Source organism: Tetrao urogallus, assembly GCF_951394365.1.
Source record: "Tetrao urogallus genome assembly, chromosome: 4".
Taxonomy (NCBI): domain Eukaryota; kingdom Metazoa; phylum Chordata; class Aves; order Galliformes; family Phasianidae; genus Tetrao; species Tetrao urogallus.
The window spans coordinates 53,588,602-53,615,342 of NC_136817.1; the positions used below are offsets into that span (position 1 = coordinate 53,588,602).

A 26,741-nucleotide genomic window follows, 5' to 3' on the forward strand; every position below is an offset into this window, starting at 1 on the left:
GCCGGGCGAACGCGGACTCAGGCGCCCCCACCGCAGCCCATGGCGCTCTCGGTGCCGGCGCTACGGCGGCGGGCCCGTCACGGCTCCGCGCATGCGCCGGCGGCCCGCCCTGCGCTGCTACCTGCCTTAAAGGAGCCGCGTTCCGAGCGCCGCGCTGCCGTCCCGTCCGTCCGCGCAGCGCGGCTCCCGCCCTGCGTCGTCCGGACGCACGCACGCACGCCGTGGAGGGCAGCGTGCGTGCAGCGTGATTGCTCCCTGCTCCTCCGGGCGGCCAGACATTCACCCTCGAAGTATTCTCGTTGCTGGGACTCAACAAAACATCTCCGTAAAGCCTGAGTTTCTAAGTCTGAGGCTGGTTTGTCTTTTGGCCACGTTCCGGGTTCCCTCCTACCTTGCAATTTATGAAATGTTCTACGCAGTGCACTGTCATTTCCAAAAGCAAGCAAGCAGAAAAACAGCAAACAAAAACAGTACGAATCTACTCCAACTGCTTCCATGTTCTAACAGCCATCCTTGTGTTAACAGAAATAAGGGAAACAACCAAACCCCAACACAGCGCATCACACCGTGACTAGGATGCATCCTCCCACATTTCTCTCTCTGGGGACAGGTTTTGCTGGCACAGAGCTCAGAGGCGTTGGTGAAAAACAGGAGAAAGACATGGAGCACGTGCACAGAACTGAAGTTCTGGATTGTGCTGGGAGAGGGTCAGTTCTCAGCTCACACAGTAATTGCATGTCTTTATGATTCTCATAATTATTTGCACCACAACAATTTGTTGTGTACGTCGCCTGCATCATGGAAAGAAAATGACTTTGCTTGGTTTCTAACAAAATAAAACCTTGCAGCAGTATGTTTGCTTTGTCTCAGGTTACCTCTCAGCAGTGGACTTTGGAATACAATGCCATTTACTTGTGTAACTATTGATATCTGCCACATCTGATAAAATCCACTCACAGTGCTTTTCTGTTTCCATTTCTTTTAATAAAAAGTGAACAAACAATTGTGATCCCAATGTTGGCTAGGCTTTTATGCCTAGCCAACAGGTACAGAAGAGCTATAACAGAGGATGTAATTTTCAGTGCAGACAATGACACCGATTAGCTGCTGTCTGAAGCAAGCACACGGGTCAGAATTCAAGGGGAGAAGGCTCACGTTTTGCCCAGCAGATCACTGAGTGCCTTTCCCTTTAGCTGCACTAGTTGAGAGTGATCTGAAAACACTGCTATGCGGTTTGTCCCTGGGCTTTTCAAGGATTTGAACATTAATTCTCCTGAAAAAGTAAAACAAGAAACCCATGAGTTATTTGTTCTGTCACAGGGAACCGATTCACATGAGCTGTGGTGTGTGTGATCACCATCAGTTCTTACTTTTGGTGTTCTGCAGTAAGAACTCTGTAGCTTGCTGCTGGTTTGATAACGAGAAGCCTTCACACTGCTTCAGTCTTTAAGCAATTCAGCCTGTAATTAAACAAAATGTACATCGCAGAACAGTTACTACAAATGATTAATTTTAATTCCAAGTAGCTAATACCATTAGCTACCTGGTCTGAAGTTACTAAAGTATGCAAGTAAGTCTGATTACAGACTCACTTATTGAACCCTCACAGAATGGCCTGGGGTGAAGAGGACCACAATGATCATCCAGTTCCAACCCCCTGCTATGTGCAGCGTCGCCAATCACCAGACCAGGCTGCCCAGAGCCACATCCTGCCTGGCCTTGAAAGCCTCCAGGGATGGGGCATCCACAACCTTGGGCAACCTGTTCCAGTGCATCACCACCCTCTGTGTGAAAAACTTCCTCCTGATACCCACCCTAAACCTCCTCTGCCTCAGTTTAAAACCATTCCCCCTTGTCCTATCACTTCCACCCTTGTAAACAGCCATTCCCCCTCCTGTTTATACTCTCTTCAAGTATTTGGAAGGCCATAGTGAGGTCTTCCCGGAGCTTTCTCCAAGTAAACAAGCCCAGTTCCCTCAACCTTTCAACCTCTTGATCCATTTTCCACCTTAGTCTCTCATACTCGCCCGCACTGTGCCCTCTCCGCTCGCATCCACGCTCGCACTCCCCCCAAACACGGGACGCGCAGCAGAGAATCGAACCCGCGCAGCAGGGCGCGCTTTCAGCTCTCCCTGAGCGCCCTCTCGTGATGCGCCGAAGTAACGAGCTGAGCGGTTCTGCCTTTCCCAGCGGCAGCGACAGAACGCCTGGACGCAGCGATTTGCAAAGCTCCTTTATGTTCAAAACGGTGAAAAACTGGGTTAACTGCAGTCCGTCTGCCAACAGATCTAGCCGGTGTGCAGGACTGCTCCGCCAAATCACCCCTCAGATCCCATCAGGCCAGCGATACCTACGGAACGAGTCGGCCACCGTGGCAGTTCGCGCGTTATTCAGCCTTGAAACCGCGCCAGAGAAAGATCGGACAAGATCTCAGAACCAAATCCGACCAGGCGTGGGCCGGTTAGGACAGAGCAGCGGAACAGAGGCACGGCGTGCTGCACGCGCCTGCTCACGCTCAGCTCGCCGTCCCTGTAGTACAGCTACAGGCAGGCTCGGTACCACCGCCACGCGGCCGCCCACCGCAGCCCTGCCGCCCCCCTCCCCCAGCCCGGGCTGAGCGGCGGCGGGCAGAGGCCGCGCGCAGCCTCCACGAGGGCGTGCAGGCGGGACTCCGCGCGGCGCACGCGCAGCACCTGCCCCGCACGGCCGCGGCGGGAAGCGGACGGCGGAACCGCCCGCACGGCCCCGCGCTGCGGAGAGCGGCCCGCGGCGCCCTCGCCGCCCCTCGGCCATGAACGCGGAGAACTTCGCTTCCAGCGAGAGGCTGGTGACCGCCGCCTACGTGCGCCAGGGGGCGCAGGGCCGCCGCGGGCACGAGCTGCTCCTGCGGGCGCTGCTGGAGCAGGTAACGGGCCCCGCGGGGGGCGGCTCGCAGAGCGGGGCGGCGACTCCTCCGTCCCCGCGGCCCGAGGCGGCCCGCCGCCCTGCGGGGATTTCCGCCGCCCACCGCTCTTCTCGCTGCGGCCCTTCGTACCCCGCTGCGGTTGGGTTCCTTTTGTCGTCACGAGTTAAGCGACCTCTGGCCCGCTGAGTTGCAATAGCGGTGCTGTGCGCGCTTTGGGCGGCTTTCCGCTGGGGATCCGCTTTGCGGTAGGCAGAGGCGAGCGTGGTTTTTAGAGCAGAGCGCAGGAAGGAGTGCATCTGTTGCAGTTGCTGACAAATCTGTCTGCAGCTTCCTGACATACCGGGTAATAACTGCAAAGGAAAACACGCAGGTGTGAAGATGTGTTGCAACTGTTGCTATTCATAATGTTTTGGATTCTGTAATATCCCAGTTCTCTGCACCCGGTTTTACCCGCCGAGTTTCTGTAGTATTACACTTCTGTGTTGAGAATACATCACATAATCCACAGCGTTACATGTTGTGAACAACACCTATGTGCTGCAGTGGCTTGGTGTATGCCTTACAGAGCTCTTGAGAGTGAGAAGTACTCAATATCATGGTACGCCAGCGTAATTGCATTGAATGTATGGCAAAGTCATTATTTAACTTCTGGTTTCAGCATCTAAGAGCTGCATCAGTTGAACAAGTTGCTTGTTCTTAATTTCCAAGTTTATGAATTATCTTTCTGTATTCCGAATATGAAGGGAAAGTGCCCTGAAGATGGATGGGATGAAAGCACCATTGAACTCTTCCTTCATGAACTTGCCATAATGGACAGCAATAACTTTCTGGGCAACTGTGGTGTGGGAGAGAGGGAAGGCAGAGTGGCGTCAGGACTTGTTGCCCGAAGGCACTATAGGTACGAGTTTTATTGGTTATTTGAATTATTCGGTTTTATTACTGATGATTTTGAAGTGCTTATGCTAATTGTGAATTAGTTATCTGAGACCTGGGTAGCATTTGAAGAAAAAAAGAATGATGCAATATTGAAGCGATCTAATTTTCTGTATTAAGTTTTCATTAATAACTCATTGGGCAGTCTTAAATGTAACAAAAATATTTGGTGGCTGTATGTCCTGTAAAACTAGTACAAGCCTAAGATGCCAAATTGACTGCAAGCAAGGAGAAGTCTTTGTGTTTTAAGATAATCCATGCATTACTTGCTTTTTTAATACTGTACAGTTTTTTTTTTAATTAGTGCATCAATCAAAACTACTGAATTGTAGATGTAAAGTACTGAACATCCCCAGTGAACAGCTATTTGTTTTTTTTATATTCATTGCTATGTTTATAATGTGAAAAGTTGATAGGCATGTAAAAACTCAGTCTATATAAAATTTATTTTATATGAGGTGAGCTGAATTATGAAGACAAAAGGAACTATTAATGGCTCAAAGCCCTTGCTTTGGAAGGGCTATAGCAGGTACTTTGGAAGCTATAACTAGAGGCTCTGCATTAATGTCAGTATGAAGATAAGCTTTTTTTTTTCTCTTTTGCACAGTGTTCTGTGCTGAGTGGCTTTGCAGTTTCATCCATTGTGAATGAAACTGAGTGAAATTTCTTGGTGTATTTCTCCTTGAAATAGTAGCACGAAAGCTTATTGGAGACGAGAATTTTAGTGAGCTTTACCATATGAAAACTGAACTACTTAGGCTTAATGTCTTTCAGAAGCCCCAAGTACCATGAAAAATTAATGAAGAAAACCACTAACACATCAGTTTGGACTTCCTGTTTTCTGTTCTGCTCTCTGGTCTCAGATTTGTGAGGTGTGGAAGGCAGAGTTGTGCTGGGGAGAGTGCCCAAGTAATTGCTGGTGTTGCTGGAGAGGGCATGCCCAGCTTCTGGCCAGAGTGAGCCTGGGCTGTCATTTAGCTGCTGTTGATCTCAGGTAGCTCTGTCACCTGACATCTCACCTTCACCTGAGAGTCAGCAAGAACAAGGAAAGGTTTAGAGGCTTTCATCCATGCACTGATTGCTGAAATGTTTTGCCTAGTAGCTTTGGGAGTGGGAAAGGTAGCAGGAGGTGGTTCTGAAGCAGTATTCTACACTATGCTCTGCTGTAGGCAGCTGACTTTTGTTCTTTGGGTTTCTGTGTCTGGACATACCTGCGTTTGTAATGCTAATTCAGTAGGCATTGAGACATTGCTGGGGTGCGCTTAAAAGTAAGCCTGGCAGGTGCTCACGCTGTTGCTGTATTGGATCTTTTTCTTGAAGTTTTTTATTTGCTTTATGGAATATTGTTTGTCTATTGCTCAAAACAAAACAAAAAAATTTCATCCTAATATACGTAGATGGTTGCAATGGAGTTCATTAGAGTGCATTGGATACAAAATCTTCCACAGTTGTTTATCAAATTAAATGCTTTCCAGTAGCAAGAATTATTGCTTTGCAGCATGACAAATCTTGATGTGTGTTTTCAACCTTTTTTGTTCAGGTTGATCCATGGAATTGGAAGATCAGGAGATATTTCTGCAGTCCAGCCTAAAGCTGCAGGGTCTAGCCTTTTGAACAAGCTTACTAATTCAGTTGTTCTGGATATTATAAAGCAGGCTGGTAGGTGTACATCTGAAAAGCTCTCTTTTTTGGCAAAATGTCATGTGTTCTTCATGTTAATTTCTGACTTATTTTTTCATGTGCAGGTGTCCGGACGGTGACCAACTGCTTTGTGGTTCCTATGGCAACTGGCATGAGTCTAACTCTGTGTTTTTTAACATTGCGGCACAAGAGACCAAAGGCAAAATACATTATTTGGCCACGTATAGACCAGAAATCTTGCTTTAAGTCGATGATAACTGCAGGTAACAGGGGGATGACTGGTTGCATGGTGTGCTTTTCTAACAGATACAAAACTTTATCTTTTAGAGTGAATTTATATACTTGGAATCATATCCAGAAAAGGTCTAATGTATAGTAGTTGTAAGTGCTTTATTTCTACACATCTGATTTCTAATATGAAATCAGGCGTATTTTCCTATTGCCTTATAGAATGTGGGAGTATGCTGAAGTAGGGAGATGTATATAGTATTGTGGTTTCTTAGCAAAAAGCACAATACTAAGTAAATTAGAGTTCATTTTTTAGATAGATGCCTAATTTGCTTTCCTGAGAATGATGCCAATCTTTGGTTTGTGGTTCAAATCCCTTCTAAAATTTATTCAAAAAATAAAAAGTGTCTTTGAAATTGGGATCAGAAGGTGACAAGCTGACTGCCATGGTGTTTTACTTTGGAACGTGGCAAGTGTTAGCTGCCCCATTTGTTTTTAATCTTGGTGTGTCAGTGCTTAGTCAGGAAATAAGTTTGGTGCCTTTCTTTGTTCAAACCTTATTTCCTTCTCAAAAGAAATTCCCTGTCTACCAGACTGTAAGTAAACTAAGGATAGAAGTCCATCACTGCTCCAAAGCTGTCCCCTCCTGCAGACAGACCTATGGAATCAAGGAAATGGCAAGTAGGGGATATGTGCAGGAACTGAAAAAGGGTCATACCTGTGCAAGTGGTGGCATAGGTTCTCGTCCTAGTTCCTAGGAAACATTTCATTTCAAGGCCAGGTTGGATGGGGCCCTGGGCAAGCTGATCTACTGCCCTCTGATTTAGTGGCTGACAACCCTGCCTGCAGTGGGACTGTTGGAACTAGGTGATCTTTGAGTTCCCTTCCAAACCAAGCCATACTATGATTCTGGTTTTTGATATAAAAGATTACTTGGATAAAAACATCTAAACAGAGACAATTCTGTGCTAACGTGTCTGTATTATTAAACTAAGTCTGAAATTATCTGTTAAAAGAAAAAATGTACATTTTGGGGGTTTATGGTAGAAATGAAAAGCCCGCAATTAGTTGGAGATTCGTTGATGTACATTTGGATCTTGTTTTTGTTAGGTTTTGAGCCTGTGGTGATAGAGAATGTATTAGAAGGCGATGAGCTACGGACAGATATTGAAGCAGTGGAGGCTAAAATCAAAACTCTTGGTGCTGAAAATATTCTTTGTGTGCATTCTACAACATCTTGCTTTGCTCCAAGGGTACCTGATAGGTAAGTAGACTTCATAAGAAGTACGTTATTTGTTGTCAGTGAAAAAACCTACATGTTTTGAATGCTCAGTTACTGCCAATAAGCGAAGTGCATCTAGTGAAGATGCTTCAGTCCCTGTGTTTAAGGATGATGGCATGTTGTGAAACAGTGCTCCAAATGTTTCCAAAAAATGTATTAGGAAAATGAGAATGATAGAGAAGGTCTTCTTTCTCCCTTATGAATGAAGGTTAATAATGGTCACTTTGGCTGAAATTAATGCCACTTTGACAGAGGTTTCTTATGGGATTTTGTGGAAGTAGTAAGAGTAGAATCTCATAGAAATGTGGTCCAGAAGGTATAGTTCCAGAGCTAATGCCAGATGTTAATATTCATCCTCCCTTTTCTACTCTTTTCTTCTAGCTAATGATGAATTTTCCTAGGCTAATACAACTGCTAAGAAAAATAACCTATCGCCAACATTTAAAATCATTGCTTGAGTTGCTTTTTCCTGCATTATGGTGATGTCTGTAGCATTACTAAAGATGTACTGATGTGGGGAAACCCTTGAAAGCATGTAGGGCAGTGCTATGAGAGTATAACATAAGATTTGCTCTACTGTCATGTATCTGGGTTTGAACATTTACATTTATAGCCTGATTGCCTACAACTTACAATTTCCAGCTGTTAAATCACCATTAAAAGAAACCTAAACTACCTCGCATTCTTTCTTCCTATGGTGTGTCCATATACATAACTTCTGTAGTTCCTGCAAATGTGTCAGTTCAAGCACTTTCTGAAGCAGAGATGAGCACTGCAATTAGGAGATGAGAAACAGAATATTTGAGACATTATTTCTGCACGTAAATTAGTTCTAAAATATTTGGAAAACAGTATTTATCATAGATTTAGCCTAGTTGCTAGAGGGAAGTTAAAAGCAAATAGTTCTGTCGGAATGTTGTTTGAAGTTGAGTTCCAAATTTATTGGCTACCTTAAATCAAAGCTATCAAAATTGAATGGTCTATTTTATAGCTTTGGTAAATGAATCTTTTCCTTATCTGCCTCCTTTTTTTGACATGCAATTGTTTTGTTCTCTGCAACTAAGAGATGAAATATTAGGTAGTGGCACTGTGTTATGATATACCACAGATATAAGAGAATTTGAATGCACTTTCTATTTAAAGGATACTGTCAACTACTGAAGGCCATAACATCCATCTTCCTACAGGAAGGAGAATAAAGCATTTCTGGCGGATACCATTTTTATGTGTCTGCTTTTAAACAATTTACATTGTTAAGGCTTTGTTTAGTTGTGATGGTGATGTTTTAAAATTTTAAGTGAGTTAGGATTGTTGAATGATCAGGATAAGACCTATAGCTCCTTCGAAGCGTTATGAGACTTTATTGATAAAATGTACTACTGTATAAATCCCCTTATTAGAAAGACTTCAGTCTTCTGTCTTCTACCTGTTGCTACAGGCTGTCTCTAGAGGCACTGTATTCAAAAGAGAACTGAAGGCAAGAGGTGACTTTTTGGTTAATTAATGGACTTAATAGAATTCTCCACTTTGTCACTTTCATTGGTATTAGAAGAAAGACCAAAGTTGTTGTTTGTTATGAACTTTCACAGACAGAAGAGAAAGAAAGGACGTTGAGAAATATTTCGCCATTTATGCTATTTGTGACTTTTGGGAGCTTGAGTAGTAACCAACTTGCTTTGATGCTTTATGCCCTGAGAGTAGGGCGGCCCTTCAGAGGGATTTAGACAGGCTGAACCACTGGGCTGAGGAGAATGGGATGAGGTTCAACAAGGCCAAGTGTCGGGTTCTGCACTTTGGCCACAACAACCCCATGCAGCATTATAGGCTTGGGGATGAGTGGCTGAATGACTGTGAAGAAGAGAAGGACCTGGAGGTGTTGGTTGATGCTCGGCTGAACATGAGCCGACAGTGTGCCCACATGGCCAAGAGGGCCAACGGCGTCCTGGCCTGCATTAGAAATAGTGTGGCCAGCAGGAGCAGGGAGGTGATCATCCCCCTGTACTCAGCACTGGTGAGGCCGCACCTCAAGTACTGTGTTCAGTTTTGGGCTCCTCACTACAGGAAAGATGTTGAGGTCCTGGAGCGTGTTCAGAGAAGGGCAACAAAACTGGTGAGGGGTCTGGAGCACAAACCTTATGAGGAGCGGCTGAGGGAGCTGGGATTGTTTAGTCTGGAGAAGAGGAGGCTCAGGGGAGACCTCAGTGCACTCTACAAGCTCCTGAAGGGAGGCTGTGGTGAAGAGGGATTTGGCCTCTTCTCCCAGGCAACGAGCAGGACACGGGGCAATGGCCACAAGTTGTATAAGAGGAGGTTTAGATTAGAAATAAGGAAGAACTTTTTCTCTCAGAGAGTGGTCAGGCACTGGAATGGCTGCCCAGGGAGGTGGTGGAGTCGCCGTCCCTGGCAATGTTCAAGAGGCGTCTGGCTGACGTGCTGCTTGATGTGGTTTAGTGCTTGTGGTGGCAATGGTGATGAGGAGACGGTTGGACTAGATGATCTTAGAGGTCATTTCCAACCTTGTGATTCTATGATTCTATGAGTCTGTGATTTTATTTTTCTGATATGACTAGGTGCTCTTAATGGTTTAATTTAAGCTTTGGAAGCATACAAGCCGGTGTGCTTTATTGTTTGCTTCCCATCCAGAATTACATATTCTTTTCAAACTGTAGCACTCCTGTCCTTTATTGTAGCATGGATCAATTATTCAAAGAAATATTTGTAGAAAAAGTGCTTTTTCTGTTTTCTGGATCTGTAGCAGCTAGCATATTGCTTTGCTGGGACTCAGCAGGTGACAAAGATGATCAGCCATACAGAGTAGTAGAGAACCCTCTGTTTCTAGATTGGGAATTTCTCTACCTGCACTTGGAAAAAAAAAAAACAACATATAAGAGTGGAAATTATTTTATTTGAGTCTTGTTGGAAGGTGAGGAATGAGTCTGAGTGAGCAAGACCAGCAAATCAAAGGGCAAAAACGTTGCCTGGTGTAATGTTTCCTGTTAACTCAGGGTTCAGAATGTTGGTAAATGAGAAAAATTACAGGACATGCAGTTCCTGCTGAATATCTTGACTGTTGAAGATGAATGCATGCATTGCACTACGAGTGTTACCTAGCCAAACTTGTGCTTTACATACCTGTAATTTCTTTAGGAATAGTACTGTGATGATGTTGTTTTCCTAGGGATTGAGGTTTGGAAAATTCAGTCTGAGGTTTGTAGCTGAGTTTTGCATTACAAAAGAACACAAGGCAATATAATAGAAATAGAATACAAAAGAATGTCACCTCTTGTCACATTTTATATGGATGTCAGTAAATTACAGTGAGAGGCTGCACAAAAATAGACAGGGGAAAAATGCATTGAAGACTTGAATTTTTCTGGTGTTTTTTAAAAATAATCTTTATAATCACTTCAACAGTTGATACCCTTTGATACCCTTTGATCAACCAGTTGATACACTTCAAATTATTAAGTATTTATTTTTGAAATGGATTTTTTTAAAAGATATTCGCAAGTTTGTTAGAAATCAAGGTATTAAAAAAATAAGAGCGTGATTGGAGTGCTTTGGAAAGGTTACTAACAACATGTGTGCTTAAAAAGCTGAAGTCTCTCAATGGAAATGACCTTTGCATTCAATTAAATCTTAGCTTCACTGAGAAATAATCCAAATTGGCCTTTCTGTAATTCCAGGAATTTCTAAAGGCAGATGAAAATTTTCCTTCTTCTTTTTTTTCCTGAGCAAACAGTTAAACGAAGTTTTAATGTTTTGATCTCCACATCCAGTCATTTTCAAGGGTATCATTTTAAGGGTATCCAGCCCTTTTGAAGATTTTTTTTTCTGTTGCTCAGTTGAGCTGAACTATGCAAGTGAGATTTCAGCCAAAGGGCTGAAGCACTGGTTCTTAGGGGAAAAAAAGATAGAAACCTGTAAAGGCTTCCTCTTTTATGAAGTTCTCAGTTCCTCAAACACATCTTGAAACTTCCATCAAACTGTTTTCAGGTTGAATGCTGAAAGAAAAGGACAATGTATGAATAGCTGCAACTCTGTTAATTATCACTAAAGTAGGAAAATATCTGAAAGGATTATTTGAGATCTGGGTACTGGGTTCTGGACAAAACTTTCAGCAAAGCATGAAAAATCTCAGCCTAGTTCAACCATTTGTAATACATGTAAAAGTTAATAGAACTTCCTTCTTAGCCTTTGTTGCTAAAGGTGATTACTGCCTCCACGAGGCAGTAAACAAGAAAGTTTATTTCCTCTTTCTGACCTTCTTGTAGACCTTTCAGTCTTTTAATGGTCTGATTGATAACATGGATTACAGTGATCAGTATTTCTCTAAATTACAATTTTATGCTCATAGGCTGGAGGAATTGGCTAAAATTTGTGCTAATTATGACATTCCCCATATTGTCAACAATGCATATGGAGTTCAATCTTCAAAATGTATGCATCTTATCCAGCAGGTAGGAACTGTGCATTTCAAATACATATATATATATATATTCTTAACAAGCATGAGAAAACCTCTAATCATAGACAATGCTAGCAAGTTTTACCATGTGTCACAGCTTGGAAATTAATCCCACACATATCCTATAATTGGACTACTTTCTGAGAATGCGGAGCAGAAGGAAATAATACTTCAAATGTTTGTTGTTTCTATTGTTGGCTTTTTATGTAATCAAGTTTGTTTAGGCTTCCTTTATGTTCAGCTGTCTTTTATAATGGAGAGATACCCTTATTAATCTTTCTTAAAATACTTCATAAAATTATTGACATAATGACCTACTATCATGAAATAATTGGTTGTACTTGAATGGGAATTAAGGCTTCAGCAGAACGAGTTACTGATTTTCAAATTTTCTTCCATTTCTAAATTCTCCAAATCACATGTTTGATTGGCACAATCCTGAAGGCACAAGGTGGTACAGCAGCACTGTGTAAGCGTTGTCACTTGTCAGTATTGTTGGCACAGAGAACACCTGAAAAAACTGTTGAATTCAATGTTGCATTCAAAACAGGTTCAATTTCTTCTTGCTGTTTTTGCAAAGCAAATTGTTTAATACCTAAGATCAGCCACAAAGCATACAATGCCTGCATTTTTGCTCATTGCAAATTCATGCAATGTTTCTTTGATATTTCTCTGTTCTCCCTGTTGCCTATGTATTTTAACAGGATCCAGGGAATCCTGAACTATTATGTATATGCTGATATTTTTTTTTTCTGATTAAGAAGACACTGTTATTAAATGAGCAAAGAGCAGCTGGATCTTGTTAGCATTTCTAAATTTATCTTGAGAGACTGAAGGAATGTGACAGAAGTTGCAATGGCGTGTGAAATAGAACACTGTATATGTTTGATTTGTGATGATACATGGGCACTGCATTTAACTTGCTTAATTGTAGTGAACTTCTAACATGAAGGAGGCTGTGGGATTGCTGAGTTTTGCTGCATATTATGTCATATCTGATGATTTTCTCAGGCTGCAAAGCCACGAATAGAACTGTTCATGTTTCTGTTTCTGTGTTTTTCCCTAGCTTCTTGGTAGATGGTTTGTTTTCTCTTTTTGGGTTCTGGGAATGTATACATTTGAGCTGTCATTTATTTACAAGAATTTATTTCCTCTGATAGAAAATGTACAGTCCATGTGGAAGTAGTTACTAATGAAATCAAATGTATACCTGTCCCCCATGCACTGTCATAGTAAAACATAGAAATGACTTTTAGTTTTATCTGCCTTTTTCACTCTTTTTGTCACAGATGTTAGCTCTGCTTCTGTTCCTTGATTTTAATACAAAGTACTTATGTATGTAGTTGAATATTCTTTAGTATGTATGATCATTATTAGACTTTCCAGCTTCTGTTATGATGCATGCTTCTTAATTGCACAGTTCATTGATACTGTATTCCTAAAACTGAAGTTGCACTGCAGAATCACCGTGTTGTTTTTTTTTCCTAATTGCCTAAATGTTAGGGGCATTCTGTTTTCCAGGAAGAGGGAAAGTCTTTGAGGAAGTTACCTGGATCTTAATTTTGCAAGCAGCATTATATGAAGGAACGCTGTCACAGTCCATTTGTTTTGATGCAGATTACATGCATATGTCAAAAAAGGTAGTTTTGTTTTCTGGTGAGGCATTAACCTGTAGCCTTTTACTGCCAGAATCTATGGCACGTTTTGAATTGTACAGTGTTAACTGTGTAATTCCCATTCAATTCCAAGAGAATTTTTTTGATAGTTGCTGCAAATGAGCTGGACTTTTGAAGACATGCAGGAACTAAAACCAGTATTTTAAATCATAGCAAATGAAGGTTGCTGAAGATGGTGTGTTAGCAGACAGCAAAAAAATTGTAAGCAATGCTAAGCAAAGGTAATGCTGTGATTTAAAATTCTTCATCACAAATAAAATATCTGAGAGAGTTTTAGGAATTATATTCGTTTTATTGCTGGATTATGGGTAATTATTATGCCTTCCCATGTTTTTTCCTAATACTTGCTGTGGATTATTTTTTCCTTTTGATAAAGGGTGCTCGAGTAGGCAGAATAGATGCTTTTGTTCAGAGCCTGGACAAAAATTTTATGGTTCCAGTAGGTGGTGCTATCATTGCCGGCTTCAATGAGTCCTTCATTCAGGAGATCAGCAAAATGTATCCAGGTAAGTAGCTCACAAATTGATTTCATCCATACAAAATAAGCGTAGAAAATTTGATTATCAACTTTCTTTCGTATAATTTTTGTTTGTTTTTGTTGTTTCAGAAACTTAACGTGTACTTTTTGTTTTGTTTTGCTTTGCTTTTTCAGGAAGAGCTTCTGCATCTCCTTCTTTAGATGTCCTCATTACACTTCTGTCTCTAGGTGCCAGTGGCTACAAACAGTTACTGAAAGAGAGAAAGGTAAACTTTTTGGGAAGCAGTGTTTTCTTGAATTCAGCTCTTAAAGTGTTGTTGCAAAACTGCTTCATGTAGTAAATCCTGTTTCTGTCTTGAAAACCGTTAAATTTCTTTGGAGTTTACAGCTCTTAATCTGGAAAGGCAATATGATACAGTTACTGCTTGAGCAAATAATGTTCGTGCATGAGTTTGATTTCCTTCTTGTATTTTAAATGAGAGATTTTACATCAGCTTAACTATCTCATACAGTATTCATATTTATTGTTCAAGAGTACGACTGATGCAATAGAATTTTGTCCAGTACAATCTGAGAAGTGCTGTGCTGTGTAATGATCACAGTGCTCATCCCAGGGGTCTTTGCTCATCTTCGTTTGGCCATATTATGCTATTGTGCTACAGCAGTGTTAAATGCTCAAGAAGATCACAGTTTCTGATTCTGTGTTCTGGGCCACAAAAAGATTAAAAGATTGTCATTTAAAGCATCCATCTAGATACAGAGCTAGGTTTCTTCTCTGCCTCTCCCATGCATATTCTGTGTTGGATATAACCGAGTTTTTATTAAGTGTTCTAAAATTGGAACTTGTACATCTTGAGTCATCTTCAGTTCTGGACGTACTAAAAGGCTTGTTTTTGCTATCTGTAAGCTTTAACACAGAGAATTCTTTTTATAGAATGTTTTAGGTAAGGAAATGTTGTGCATTAAGTACTGTAAATTAATAGTTTTAAATCACGAGTGATTTGTTACATACCTTAATTTATTTAGGAAATATGTTTCATTTGTCTCCTGCTGGCAGCTTGCTGCTGCTTCTGATATCTGAGCAGGATGATAGTGCTGTGTGCCATGACTTGTTTCTAGTTCCTTGTACTGGCATGCGGAAATTCTGTACTGGAATTGAGACCCCGTAGGAGTGGCTACAATATGAGAAGCACAGCAGGGTTGACTTTCAAAGGCTATGGTGTGATCTGTGCAAGCTATGTGAAAACATGGTTTGTGAAAGGCTGAAAGCAGTCACTATTCTACCAGTAGTGGAATGTAGTTTCTAATGTTTTGTTCTGAACCAGTGTATTATCACAATATGTGGGTTTATATCTTCATTTAAAGCAAATTTATATATTTTTCCCCTCTTCTTCTCATCTCCAGAAAAACTTCAAGTGACTTTATCATGTTTTTTGCAAAACTGATTTTGATGTTAGACTTACACTTGCATCAGATATGTAATGAGCAGTATAATTATTGTTACGTGATGAATAATAAGTTACTTGTAAGTAAACTGTCTTAATGAATAGCTGTATAATATTTAAAATCATATCATTTTCTTGGAAGTAGAATTCTAAAGTGAATAAAGCATTACATTTTTACAATTTCAGGTCTGTTTTATTTCAACGTGAGTATACTCTATAAACATAGCCTTATATATGGCATAAATATTTTTCTTTTATTGGATTTGCTGTAGAAATAGAAACCTTTTTTTTTGCTTAAATGTGTTTGTTCCTGAATTGTAAAAATGTAATAATGATGGTTTATTGCCTGTGCTCTGTGAAGGCAGAGGCAGAGCTATTAGGCTCTCAGCAGGAGCTATTTATAGGTTGACACTGAGTACTCCTTTCTATATTGGTTCAGTTATACCTACTCACACAAAGTCAGCTATAAAAAACTTCCAGTGTTTCTTTCTCTTTTTACACTTATTCACTAGTGTTATTTCAGGTTACTTGAGTTCAGGCCAGAAAAACCAGGATATCACTGAGAAGAGGTTAATCTCACACAACCAAGGGAAAGAACTAGTCATAGAATACCCTGAGTTAGAAGGGACCCACAAGGATTATCAGGTCCAACTCCTGGCTCTGTGCAGGACCACCTCAGATTCAAGCCCTTAGTCTGTGAGCATTGTCCAAACATTCCTTGAATTCCAGCTGCTGTCACCACTGCTACCAAGAGTCTGTTCCATGCCCACCACCCTCCAATGAGTAACCTTTTCCTGATATCCAACTTGGCCCTCCCCTGACAGAGCTGTATATTGTTCCCTCAGATCCTGTCACTGTCACCAGAGAGTAGATTAGCACTGTCCCTCCGCTCTCATCATGAGGAAGCTGTAGGATGTCACGAGGCCTCCTGTCAGCTTCCTTTAGGCTGAACAAACTACATTATCTCATCTGCTCTTGATAGGGCCCTCTAGACCCTTCACCATCTTTGTTTCCCTCCTTTGGACCCTCTTTGATACTTGTACATCTTTGTTATATTACAGTGTGCTAACATGCACTCGGTGCTTGACGTTGAAGCTGCACCAGTGCAGAGCAGAGTGGGACAATCCTTTCCCTTTCCCAGTTGTCAGTGCTGGGACTGATGCACCCCATGATATACTATTGACTCATACTCAATTTGCTGTCAACCAGAACTTCCAGATGTGCACGGCTGCCTCTTATTTCCCTGACAGTACCTGTATCCAGAATTACCCCATTCCAGCTGCAGAACTGAGCACTTGCTGTTGACTAGTGGTGATTGCCCAACCCACTAGTCAGTCAAGATCTCTCAGAAGACCTTTCTGCCCTTGGGGACATCAACAGCTCCTCCTAATTTAGTACTGTCTGTAAACTTAGTGTGCATTAGAGTCTTGGACACAGATCATTTATAAAAAACATTGAACTGGCCCATAGATGGAGCTCTGAGGTACCCCACTAGTAATTGGCCTCCAGCCTTCAGTAACCCCATCTACTCTAAACCTTTGAGTTCAACCCATTAGTCTGTTGTTCACTCATCATGCCATGTACTTGTCTAGCTGCATGCTGTACATTTTGTCCAGAAGAATGCTGTGAAAGACAGTATAGAAATTTCTGCTGAAATCCAAAAAGATCACATGAGATGGCTTTTCTTGGTCAACTGGATGGATAACCTTGTCATGAAAGGAAATTAAGTTTGTTAAACAGGACCTTCCTCTTTTGAACTTGTGTTGGCTGTGACCAATGGCTGCAGTCATTCGCGTGCTTTTCAGCAACTCCCATTATGATCTTCTCCATAATTTTACCAGGCACCGAAGTGAGACTGACAGGCCTGTAATTACCAGGGTTGTCTTTCTTGCCCTTCTTGAAAATTGGAACAATATTTGCCAGCGTCCAGTTTCCTCAGATTCCCAAAGTCACTGAAAAATAATCGGGATAATATCTGCAAGTTTTTTTCAGTTCCCTGGGATGAACCCCACTGGGCCCCATAGTCTTTTGTGCACCTGATTGGAGCAGCAAATCTTGTATGAGTTCAGAGTCAGCCAGGATGGTGTCCCTATCTATGGCAAGGGGTTGGACTAGATGATCTCCAAGGTCCTTTCCAACCTACTTCATCATTCTATGATTCTGTGGCACAGTCCCTCAACTCAAGGTGGGAGGAGCCGCCTCAGCCTGCCCACCTCCCAATGCTCTGTGCCAGTGCTGAGCAGTTCTTCTCTTTGGGCACCTTCCACAGGCGTCCCAGGCCCTGACAGAAAGCTTGGACATGCCCTGCTGCCTCAGGCCTGGGTAGCTGCATGATGTTTGGGCAGCTCTGTCAGGGAAGCTGAGCCAGTTCCAATGGGTGCAGAGGCTGTAGGGGATGCAGAGGACACAGCTTTCTACTGGGTGAATTCTATTGCTAATTCAGCTCCTTGTGAGCAGATTAAAGCCTTCTTCTGAGTTGACTGTTTGAACTGGCACAGTGGCAGTTTCTCTTCGTGTCCCCTGCTGCATCTGTCCCATTTTTCTCCTGCACGGGGATACTGTTTAATATAGGAAGGAGATTGTAGGAGAGAGAGGAACATGTACATGGAATGATGTTTTCTGAGAGGATGGCATTCGTGGAGTATGAGGTTGTATGCTTTGCTATAAGAGGGCATATGGGAACTGCTGGATCATGGCCTGAACCTCTGATTGATCACCTGAGACGAGCAGTAAGTCAGCCCTGGGAGCACAGCTGAAGGCAATTCACCTGTGCTGCTGGAAGGGGTGGAGCCTGACTGCACCTCTCCTAGACCCATTTAAGAGCTGACTGCCAGTGGGGAAGGATCTCTTTTGGAGATACCTCCTCTGGAGTTCTGTAGTGAGCCCAGGACATGGATAAGCATTCTGTCTATTCTCTTTTTGTTATTATAATCTGATTTGCCAAACTCTCTTGTTTATTTCATAATTATAACATCTTTATATTCATTGATTATACAGAGGGTAAAAAGGGTGCGGTGAGTCTGAGGACTGAAGAGCAAGAGAGTAACGCACACATACTGTCTGATAACTGTGACTATGTGCGATAGCATAACAAGGAAAGGATTGGAAGTAGTTTATCTCACTTGTGCTAGGTTCTCAGTATTATTTTTTTATGCATGTGTCACGTTTTTAAAAGTGGCTTTCTGACTTCAGAAAGGGGTTCTAGGTCTTGTAACGTGGATGGTGGCAACAGGTCCATACTCAAATTTGTTAATACTGTTGCTTTTGAAGAACTCATGTAAAAGATAAGCTTTTGAATTGACTCCTTTGATTTTTCTCAGTACCGTTTATGTTGTGTCCCATATTCTGTATTGCTAGGTCTTAAAACACTCTATTTGCATTATGTGTTTCTTTATCCAGGACTTATGTAGCAATTACAGTGACTGCACTGCATAGTATCATAAGCAGCAGACTTCAGTTAATGATCACATCAGAATTGATGGAAAGCGGGGAGCCTACATTCTGTGACAGGTTTAATACTTGTTAACTGTTTTCCAATGTGTAGGTAACTGTCCTGTTAACTCAGCTTAACTAGTTAGTATACTGGTAGTAGTGGAAAGGTAGTAGCTTCATTCTGTTTTCAGCAATTACATCTGTCAGCAGTCTTTTCTTAACAAAATAATGGTCAAAGTAATTCTGATCTTCTGAAATGAGATGTGATGGAGCTCTTTATATCTGTATTCAGCTGTCTGTATCCTTTTGAGAGTGATTAACTGGAGTCATTCTTACATTCCTAAAAAGTGTGAATCTGAGTCTAAAATATTTAAAACCACAACTAGTGGGAGGAAATTGTTTAAATTTTACAGTTTGTTAAAATACTGGTTTTACATTTCTGGCTGTGCTTAATGCACCCTCAAATGCTGTTTGCCCAGCACCCCCGAGGTCCCTTTTTGCAGAGCTATCCTCTGTCCACTCGTTTCCCAGTCTGTATTTGTGACCAGTGTTACTCCCAGGTACAGAACCCAGCATTTTCCTTTGCTGAATTTCATGCTGTTAATGGTTGTCCGTTATTGTTGTTACAAAGATTTCAAACCTTGTACATTTTTAAAAGTTTCCACTGTATTATGAATTCAGAACAAAATTCTTGGTATTGCAATTCAAGAGTGTCTATATATGAGGCTATGTGGGATTTGTAAGTACTCCAGATGTACACATGCATTTTCTCTGCTGTTTTTTGGCTGCATTTCAGGAAGCAAGCCTTCTGGTAACGGGGCTTCATGCTCAGCATTGCAGCCTTTTTTTGTGTGCATGAAATGGTGTGCCCAGTGTCTGATCAGGTTGCACATCAGATGCAGCTACTCTGTCTCATACATAAAGCAGAAGAGGAGCTGTGACAGTTCTGTCGTGAGCAACTACTGCAGCAGCAGCAAAGTGTCTTAAGATGAGACCAAATCAGACTCAGGTACAGCATATGAGAATTGTCAGTGTGTATGGAGCACAAAAGGGCTGTGAAGTTTTGTGGTTTGGTAAGTTTTTAAGGGGAAAGGGAGAATTAAGCAGTGAAACATAATTGACATGTAGTGCTTGGGTTGTTCAATGCAACTGCAGCGTAACAGTTAGCTCCAAATGAGAAAGCTTCATTGGCTGTCACAGAAATGCAGTTCTGTAAACTCTTATTTGTATATAATTGCTTAGCGTGCTTATAAATTGTCCACGTCACAGAAATGTTTTGTAATAGGGGTTGGTTATAGATTTGACCTCACAAGAATGTTTTGTATTTCATATTTCTTTTTTTTTTTTTTTTTTTTTGAAAGGCCATTAATCTATTTTATAACAATCTATAAAATAACACGAGGGCTTCCAGTGGGAAAATGCAAAATGCAGTAGCTCATAAAAATAAGTTTTTGAATGTGTGCAGTCAAACACATAAAATGTGCACTTGGATTTTTTTTTTCCCTATCTTTCTATTCTCTCCTGTTCTGCCAAATTGCTGCACTTGTGAAGGCTGATCTAGTAACCTAGGTATTAATTTTATTTAATATGTTTGTACAGTGGGTCACTGATTGTAACAGCTTGGAGTCCTTAGGTAATAAATATGTACTATAAGAGATGCAAGAGAGAGTTCCTTAGACATGATGTACAGAAATGAATTACTTGGGAATTTCTTCCTGCTCCAAGAGAAGTTTTTCTCAGAACTAGTTTCATAGATAATACCTCCACAGTAGGCAGAGTTGATGTATAGTTCAGCTGTAAAGTAAATAGCCAGCAGAGGGAGCCCAGATTAATTTATGAATTGGATTACAAAAAGTACTGATCTAATGGCTAAACATATTAACGATGCTCATTGTGGAAAGCAAATAACACATGAGTAATGTGTTTGTGTTCGGTGATGGACTAGGGGGAAGAGAGATGTGTTTGAATATTTGAGTAAATGTTTTTCAACTTCTGCAAGTGAACTGTAAATAAACTGATGGATTGAAACCACTAAATCACCTCATTTCAGAATGCCGCTGCAAAATATAAATGATTCTTCACACATTTTGAGTTCTGATAAAGAATCACAGATGCCTCCCATGTTGTTGTTGTTGTTCCAAGTGTTACAGCAGCTGTATGCTCTTGTTGATAATGAATCCATAACCTAATTTTTTCATAGAGCAGAATCCTACTTTTTCTCTCTGGCAGAATTCATCCCATGGTACTAGGAAGCACAGGTCAGGAGCGGCGGTCATTTGTTTGCTCATGAAGTGAGGCTGGGCTCACTGCAGTGGCTTAAACAGCTGTAACATTCTTCTAACTTAGCTGCTACAAAACTCATTTGGTTTCATAAGACCTGTGGGAGGCTCTGTTTAAGAGCATAATTTTGATCACAAGCTATAATTTGTATTTGTCAGAGCAGGATACTGGCCTGCAAACAGGAGAGACAACTCTATTTAAGGAATGAAAAATCACTTGTCAGGTCCAGAAATTGATGAGGATGCTGAAACGGGCAGTCACATTGAAATAGATGAGCAGCACAATCAGAAAGAGGAAAAAGATGGTGTTCAGTATTTTTTTAAAAGAATACCCAGTATCTGCATCTTTTTGCTAGTATTTATGAGAAACTGAGCATTAAGAAGGACAAAAAAGCAGCCAAAGAGCACAATAAGGAGAATGGTGTTTATTCTTACTGTGTTGCATTTTGAGCTGATATGTGATGAGGAAGATAATGAACTGAGGAGGACTATGAGCAGCTATCATAGGTTATCACAGAAATGAAGCAGAGGTGAAGGAAGAGAAGCAGGCTTTAATGTGTGAGAGTCACATCTTAGCCAGAATGTTTATGAACTCCAGTTTCACAACACTTTCTCAATCAGAGAATCAGAGTGGAATCTAAGTGGCATCAGAAATTCAGGTACCTCTGTTGTTTTAGGAGGCTTGTACAGGAGAGGTGGGTGATAGGAGGAGGACTGGCAGTAGAATGTATGTAGAAAATACAATCACATGTACTCATATCTTTCTCTTTTAAAAAAAAAAAAGCATACTGCCTTTCTTGTACAGAAAGAGAGGTCTATGAACTAACGGTAGCTGTGATTGTACAAGTGTTAACAAAAAGTAATTGTTTTAGTCTGAAACGTATTAATGGAAAATAATACAGGAAGCAGTTGGTCATTTGTGTTGGTTCATTCTGTGGCTCATGGGACTGGAGTGAGAGGAGGCTCTTGCAGGAGTGGGTAAAGGTCAACTCCTTCAACAGGATACTAATATGGGGGAGGACCTGCTGTAGAGTGCTAATCTCTTCAAGATTTTGCTCCTCTGGGTTTCAGTTTCGCAGAGAGAATGGCTGACCTCCCAAGTATGCATATTAGATCAGATAGAGAGCATTCTGCCATCCTGAGAGGAAGAACAAGGTTAAGGAAATGGAGCTGTTCCTTTGTAGATGGATTTCAGAGAAGTATCTGTCCAACTTATTTGATGCACTTATAAAGGTTGTAATAGAGACTTAAAAGTTTTGTGCAGTAGTAGTATTTTCTGTATTTGATAGCTAATAACAAAAATATTGTCCTTTTTTTTTTTTCTTCCAGGAAATGTTTTCCTATCTTTCAAGTGAGTTGAAGAAGTTGGCAGATATCCACAATGAGAGACTGCTGGATACACCGCATAATCCCATATCCTTAGGTAACTGTGGGGTTTTAAATCTTTAAAAAGAAATTCTAATATGGTGTGCATTCATAATGCACTTAACGTATACATTTGCTATACATTAGGCATTGCACACTGCACTCCATTAAATTATTATAAAGCCAAGATGAAACCATTGAACCCAATAAGGTAACCTATTATAAAAGCAGAGCAGTAGGGTTGTGACTCAGGCCCCTTTTACAAAATTGCTCCTGTGCAGCATAATCAATTATTGTAGTCAAGGCAGGCAGAAGATGTCAGCATGTTACTTTATAAATAAATAGGTTTTAAAATAAATTAGGATATAATTGCTGTACACATCATCTTATATTGTTGTACTACTCAGGATATTTGTTCTAACCAAAACTTCTGCTGAACACCAAAGTAATGTTACACCCTTGTGCAGGATCTCTGCCTTACGTGCAGCCCAACCAAATAAGTAATCCATGCCAGTTTGTGGAAAACTGGAGATGCTAAAATGTAATATTTATGCTTATTTTTCTTTTGTACCTGAGCACAAATCCTTGGACAGGTTTTTATTGTTGGAAGACACCTTATCCACTGTGGTGCTTTTTTTTCTTTTTTCTTTTTTTTTTTTTTTTTTTTTTTTTTTTTTTTTTTTTTTTTTTTTTTTTTTTTTAAAGAAGCTTCATAGTGGTTTTAATCTGACCTTCTGTTACTTCAGCCATGTCACTGAAGAATCTAGATGAAAATAATGATGCTGCTGTTACCCAGCTTGGATCTATGCTTTTTACAAGACAAGTTTCAGGAGCGAGGTGAGAATGCTGTGAATTTGAAAATTCTGGGGAGTTGTATTAGGATTTCATAAAATATGTAATAGAATATTTACTTTCTACCAGTTGTCTCATGATTACAGACTTCAGTCTGGCAATTACAAGTCCAAAAGCATTATACCTTTCTTCCTCAGTATTATGTACTAATAATGTGTCTACCTGCCCGTGTTAGCAGCAAGGCCTTCTCTTTTAGCTTTGGTGTACTAAATAGATAATCTATCCGCCTTTAATTTAGTGTCATTATTTCCTAGAACCCCTTGGTTTCATTTGGTTTCCAGCTGTTGTCTGATCTTACAGTTTCGTTGTAAGCTGCTTAGGAAAGATCTTTGTTTTGTTTATTGCAGCACAAATATGGTTGCGCTGGATGTCAGGGGAATAAGCTTTTAATACTCTGCTTAGCTTTCTGTCATATGGAAGAAAATCCTACTTTCTGGAACTAGCTATATTTAAAAGAAAAATTCTACAACTTGAGCCAGTCTGAGCTGAATTTATTCTTAGCGATACTGGTACATGGAAACATAAACCAATCATTTGTAATGATTTTGGCTTATACCTTTTAGAAGAAATGATTTAAAATTTGTTTTGGGAGAATTCCTTAATATGAATATTACTGCTTCCATGCCAGCTTCTGCTGTAGACTGAATGTGATTTTCTGTATCAGTGCTGATTGTTTCCACATCGGAAGGTATGCTTCATTAGCTTGGATTATTCCACTTTCTGCACAGAGAAATGGCAGTAAATCTGTATGTTCTGTAGTTAGATGCTCTTTTTAATTCACCTTTCCCAGCCTTGACATGTCCTGCAGTCTTAGTCATCACTGGCTGAGATTCCATATTTGAAAAGTTAAGGCTCTCCAACTCTTTGTCTGATTCAAAGGTTTCAGATTTTTCCTTTTATATGCAAGCAATTCTTTTGCAGTACATATACTGTTTGACATGGCATTTCAACAGATTTTAAACATCAGCCTTGAATTACATGGCAGTGGTGGCAATAGCAGCTCCCTGCATTGCTCATACATGGGCTTTGCCATAACCTGGCATTTGAGCACTTGGGCACGGAAAGGATGTGGCAATCAGAGTGGTATTTGTCTGAATACAGTTTCTTACATGAACTGTAGGGGCTGTCTCTGCAGGGATAACAAATTCTTATCAGTTGATTGGTGTTAATTGCTTGTGTAAGCTGTAACTGTAGCCATAAGGTGAGTTGTTCCTTAACGAAGGAAAGAGGTAGATTAAGGTTGTGGTTTATCGGGAATGAATGTGTACCAAAAGCCCTGAGAAACAGGGTGTTATAGGTAGTGGTTCTTCCTATGAGGAAGAGGTAAAAGCAGTGCTGAACAGCATCCTTTTTAGAAGGGAATAAAGATTACCGTCATAGGATGAGGGAAAGGGGAGCTGTAGTACCAAGGTATACGTGTGAGGAAATTAAGATCCTGATTTGAGGGAGTAGACTGAAAGAGGAGGCAGAAGGCGGTAAGGATTAGGAACCTGGTTTGGGAAGATATGTAATGTCATGAAAGGATGGTAGACAGTGGTGCACATGTAGTTCTAGCTACTTGGAAGGCTGAGCCCTGTGAAGCACTTGAACTCAGAAGCTTTGGGCTGCAGAACACAATGCTGAGCAGATGTGTGCCCTAAGCCTGCTCCCAGCATGCTGACTGCAGAGGCTGTCTGAGGAGAGACAGCATGTCTGATAGTTAGGTCTTGTTACGGAACAGAAAAGTTGGCTGCAGATGTCTTTCATGTCATGCTGAGGAGCTCATAAAAGCCAGCAGAAAAGATGAAAATTTGGCTGAGGAGGGGAATGAATATTCACCTGTGCCCACAGACTTTATCTAATTGTGGATCTGCTAACCACTGTCAGTCACTGCAATCCTTAAGCACTAATTTGGAGAATACCCATTCCAAGCCCAACTACAGGAATTTGTTTAGCAGATATTACACTGCATAGAAATCTGTGTAAATATGTTAATTGTAGTGTATCACATAAAAATATTTAAGGCGTCTTGTAACTCAATCACAATTCTGTTTATTTCAGGGTTGTTCCTCGTGGGTCTGTGCAAACAGTGAATAACTACACTTTCAAAGGCTTTATGTCACATGCAAATGACTACTCCTGTGCTTACCTCAATGCTGCATCAGCTATTGGAATTAAAAAGCAAGATGTAGACATCTTCCTAAAAAGACTGGACAAGTGTTTGAAGGCTTCTAGGAAAGGGAAAGAAAGTGTGAATGAAACATGTACAGCTAACACAGACCAACTTGAAGACCAGAAAGTACAGACATAGTAACAAAGGAAGATGCACTTTTGTTTGAAGTATGCAGGTTTGTACTGGACTAGCACTGTGAATCTGAAGTGCAGAGAATTTGGTCCTGATCTGAAAAGAGCACCAAAAAATTTTGGGGTGAAATTTAGGTTTAAAGGAAATAGGTGATTTTCTCCTATTCTCTCTTACGGGAAAGTAAGCATTTTGCACCATGTAAATGTATTTAATATGCCAAAGTAAAGCTCTGCATTCATAAAAGCCTTCAGCTGACCTGTCAGTCTGTGGGTGACTGTTGGGGCTGGTGTTCATCAGGTCACAGAATATTTAAGCACATTTTGATTAACTAGATCTTCTGTAGCAGTGATTGAATTTCTTTTGTCTAGCTATACAACCAACAAGAAATGTTTTACTGCTCTCAAAATGTCTTGCTTTTACTCAGCTTACTTTCTATTTTTCTTTTATTTCCGAAGATTTATGTAGAAGTGTTGGGATAACCCTTAGTAAATACAATGTTGAAACTGGATGAAGAAATTGTGGAGTTGGAATAATGGTCTTTTTAGGCACTCTTACCTCTCATGAGCTGCCTGGAACAAAGCAGCCCTCAGTGGCAAAGAACTTAGAGTACCTAATATCCTGTCAGTACTCAGCTCTTGGAAACATTTGCATAGCTCAGCAACCTGAAGGAATTTTGAGGGAGTGCAGTGATGAAAATGTGAAGCAGTGGAGTGAGAGTTGCCCTCTGTGTACATTTCATCTCTTCTTTGATAGTTGCTCATGAATAGAGCAGTCAGGTCAGAGGTCCGCTCAAAAAGTGGAATGCTTTGTGGGATGACTGCAGCAGTTTCAAGATCCAGTGAGACCAGAGGATGTCTTGGCATTTTTAGCCCAGTGTTTTTAAGAGTTACAGACATCCGTTTCTGCACCTTCTCCTGCCATTGGCACTGTTGTCTGTGTTTGAATTCATTAATGGAACTGATTTGAATTCATTAATGGAACAGTAGATTCAGAGTCTGTTCCTGAAACAAAGGTTCCATATCACTGGAATGACAGTGCTGTAGGTTGTAAAAATTTTTGTTAATTATTCTTGAATGTAATTTACACACTGTATGTAGATTTTTATGTCATTTACTGTTCAAAGTGAGCTTAGCGTTTGAATACATCTTGCTTTATTTGTAATGCAGTAATGCTTGGGACACCGCAGTTAATGAGTTTTTAATGTCAGGAAACATTCTCGTTACTTTGTTTTTGTGGGATCTGAGACACATTTCCTCAGAGCCCTCTGCAAATTGCCTTATCAGTATAGATAGTGCTTTTGAAAGAATTGTCCCTCTGCTGTGCTCAAATGAATTTATACAAGAGGTGATGTTAATATGTGGAACTATTGTATGCTGGTTGCCATCGAGGTGGCCTGACTTAGTGAAGTTCATTGTATCTTTAGCCTAAATTGAACTGCTGCTCCTACATTGTTATTGCTGCAGTTAGACTTCA

The 26,741-nt window shown here is 40.8% G+C and overlaps 1 protein-coding gene across 1 annotated transcript; it reads left to right on the forward strand.

Annotated features, from left to right (window-relative positions):
* Positions 1–2,788: 2,788 nt before the first annotated feature.
* Positions 2,789–25,274, forward strand: SEPSECS (Sep (O-phosphoserine) tRNA:Sec (selenocysteine) tRNA synthase; the record flags this gene model as incomplete). Its single annotated transcript, XM_079534564.1, has 11 exons — positions 2,789–2,905; positions 3,649–3,803; positions 5,379–5,497; positions 5,584–5,742; positions 6,818–6,971; positions 11,347–11,449; positions 13,510–13,639; positions 13,786–13,877; positions 22,097–22,190; positions 22,879–22,969; positions 25,025–25,274. The coding sequence occupies exons 1-11, from the start codon at positions 2,792–2,794 to the stop codon at positions 25,272–25,274; spliced, it is 1,461 nt and encodes a 486-aa protein (XP_079390690.1). The 5' UTR covers positions 2,789–2,791.
* Between the last annotated feature and the right edge of the window lie 1,467 nt (positions 25,275–26,741).